At 70.1% G+C, this 1867-nt stretch overlaps 1 protein-coding gene across 1 annotated transcript in view; it reads left to right on the forward strand.

Annotated features, from left to right (window-relative positions):
• AURANDRAFT_68395 (hypothetical protein) overlaps positions 1–1679 on the forward strand; it is a gene marked incomplete at both ends in the record, with an annotated part of 9951 nt that extends 8272 nt beyond the window's left edge. Inside the window, one exon of the mRNA XM_009044074.1 lies at positions 880–1679. Coding sequence (XP_009042322.1) covers positions 880–1679 — 800 coding nt within the window. The remainder of the gene's footprint in view (positions 1–879) is intronic.
• Between the last annotated feature and the right edge of the window lie 188 nt (positions 1680–1867).

Consider the following 1867-nt stretch of genomic DNA (forward strand, 5'->3'; position numbering starts at 1 on the left):
ACCGCGTCCTTCGCCTTGCCGAGGGCCCCGGAGACGCCGGAGACCGCGTCCTTCGCCTTGCCGGAGACGCCGTCCTTCGCGCTCGACGCCGCCTGCGCCCAGCCGCGCGCGGCCCAGCCGAGGCGCGCGCCGACGACGCCGCCGACGGCGGCGCCGATGCCCGCCGTGCGCAGCGTCGCCTTGGCGGCCGCGAAGGGGCCGTCGCCGGGGTCGCCGTCGAACGCCGGGAGCGACACCTTCGGCAGCGCGGCGCCCTTGGGCAGCGGGATGTCGGGCAGCGGGATGTCGGGCAGCGACGCGCCGATGGTGTCCTGGGCCGACTTTATGGGCGCCAGGGCTTGCGCGACGGCCGAGTCTTTCGCGTCGAGCGCCGAGCTCTTGGCGGCGTCGATCGTTTCCTGGGCGGACTTGATCGGCGCGAGGACCGTGCCGACGGCGCTGTCTTTGGCGGCCTCGACTGAGGTTTTGGTGGCTTCGAGCGACTCCTGCGCGGACTTGAGCGGCGCGAGGACCGTGTCTTTGGCGGCCTCGGCCAACGATTTCGTCGCTTCGATGGCGTCCAGCGCGCTGGTTTTGGCCGCTACGGCGGCGTCGAGATTGTCGGTAACCGAAGATTTGATTGCCTCGACATCCGGCAGCTCGAGAGCAATGAGATGCGAAGATTTGAATGCCTCGACATCAAGAGCAATGAGATGCGTCGCGAGGTCGCTGAAGGCGTAGAGGCGGCTTGCGCGTGAAATTGGTGCAGTCCGTGGTTGCTGGAGAGAGTTGACGACGGCGAACACGACGGCTACGCAGAGGAGATTTGCTCGAGCCATGCCCAGATGCTCTTTGTTGAGCTTCGGATGCAGTCAACGTGAAGACATGACCATGGTGAAGACGGAGAGCGCCGCGATCTCAGTTCTGCGCCACGACGCGAACGCTACGGCGTGCAACGACGACAACAGTTTGACGACGGGCCAGCCCCGTCGTCACAACGAAACCGACATGACCGACACCGTCGAAATCACGCGCGACGCGCCGCTGTCGGCGTCGCTCCAAGCCTTGACGGAGACCTACCCTGATGCGCCCGCGGCGGAGCTGCGCCGCTTCGCCGACGCGCGGCCCGACAGCCAAGAGGACGCGCTGGCCTTGTACGCCAAGTACCTCGCCTGGCGCGAGGCCGACGGCTCCGCGGCCGCGCTGGCCGAGGCCGCGGCGCCGCTCGGCGGCACGATCAGCGAGGGCTTCGCGAGCCTCGGCCCGAAAACGGCCGGCGACCGCGTGCTGCTCGTCGAGGGCGCGCGCTACGACAGCGCCTTCGACCACGCGGCCTACGTCGCGCTGCTCTGCTCGCACATGGACGCCGCCTGCGCCGCGGCCGACGCCAATCGCGTCGTCGTCGTCGTCGACTGCCGGCCCTGCCGGGGCTGGCCGAGCCCCGCGGGCTGGTCCTTCCTGCCGCTGCTCCGCGCCATCCTCGGCACGGCCCCCGACTGCTACCCGGAGCGCCTGCGCACCGTCGTCGTCTTCCCGGTGCCGTACTGGGCGGCGATGATCATGAACACCGTGACCGCGCTGCTCGACCCCGTCACGCGGGACAAGATCGCGCTCGTCGCCGGCGACACGGACGTCGACACGCCCTGCCCCGCGGGCGTCTGGGACCACGTCGCCGCCGACGCGCTCCCGCCCCGCGCGCGGTGCCGCCGCCCGCCCTAGGGAGCGTTACGACTTCCAGAGCAGGAGCTTGTCGCCGTCGCCAAAGGACGCGACGACGTTCCGGTGCGGGTGCACCGCGAGCCCGACGACGTCCTTGGCGTCGTCGATGGGGCAGCAGCGGTCGAGCGCGGCGCTCTGGACGTGGAAGCAGTAGAGGACCTTGTCCTCG

This window comes from Aureococcus anophagefferens (genome assembly GCF_000186865.1).
Source record: "Aureococcus anophagefferens unplaced genomic scaffold AURANscaffold_121, whole genome shotgun sequence".
Classification (NCBI taxonomy): Eukaryota; class Pelagophyceae; order Pelagomonadales; family Pelagomonadaceae; genus Aureococcus; species Aureococcus anophagefferens.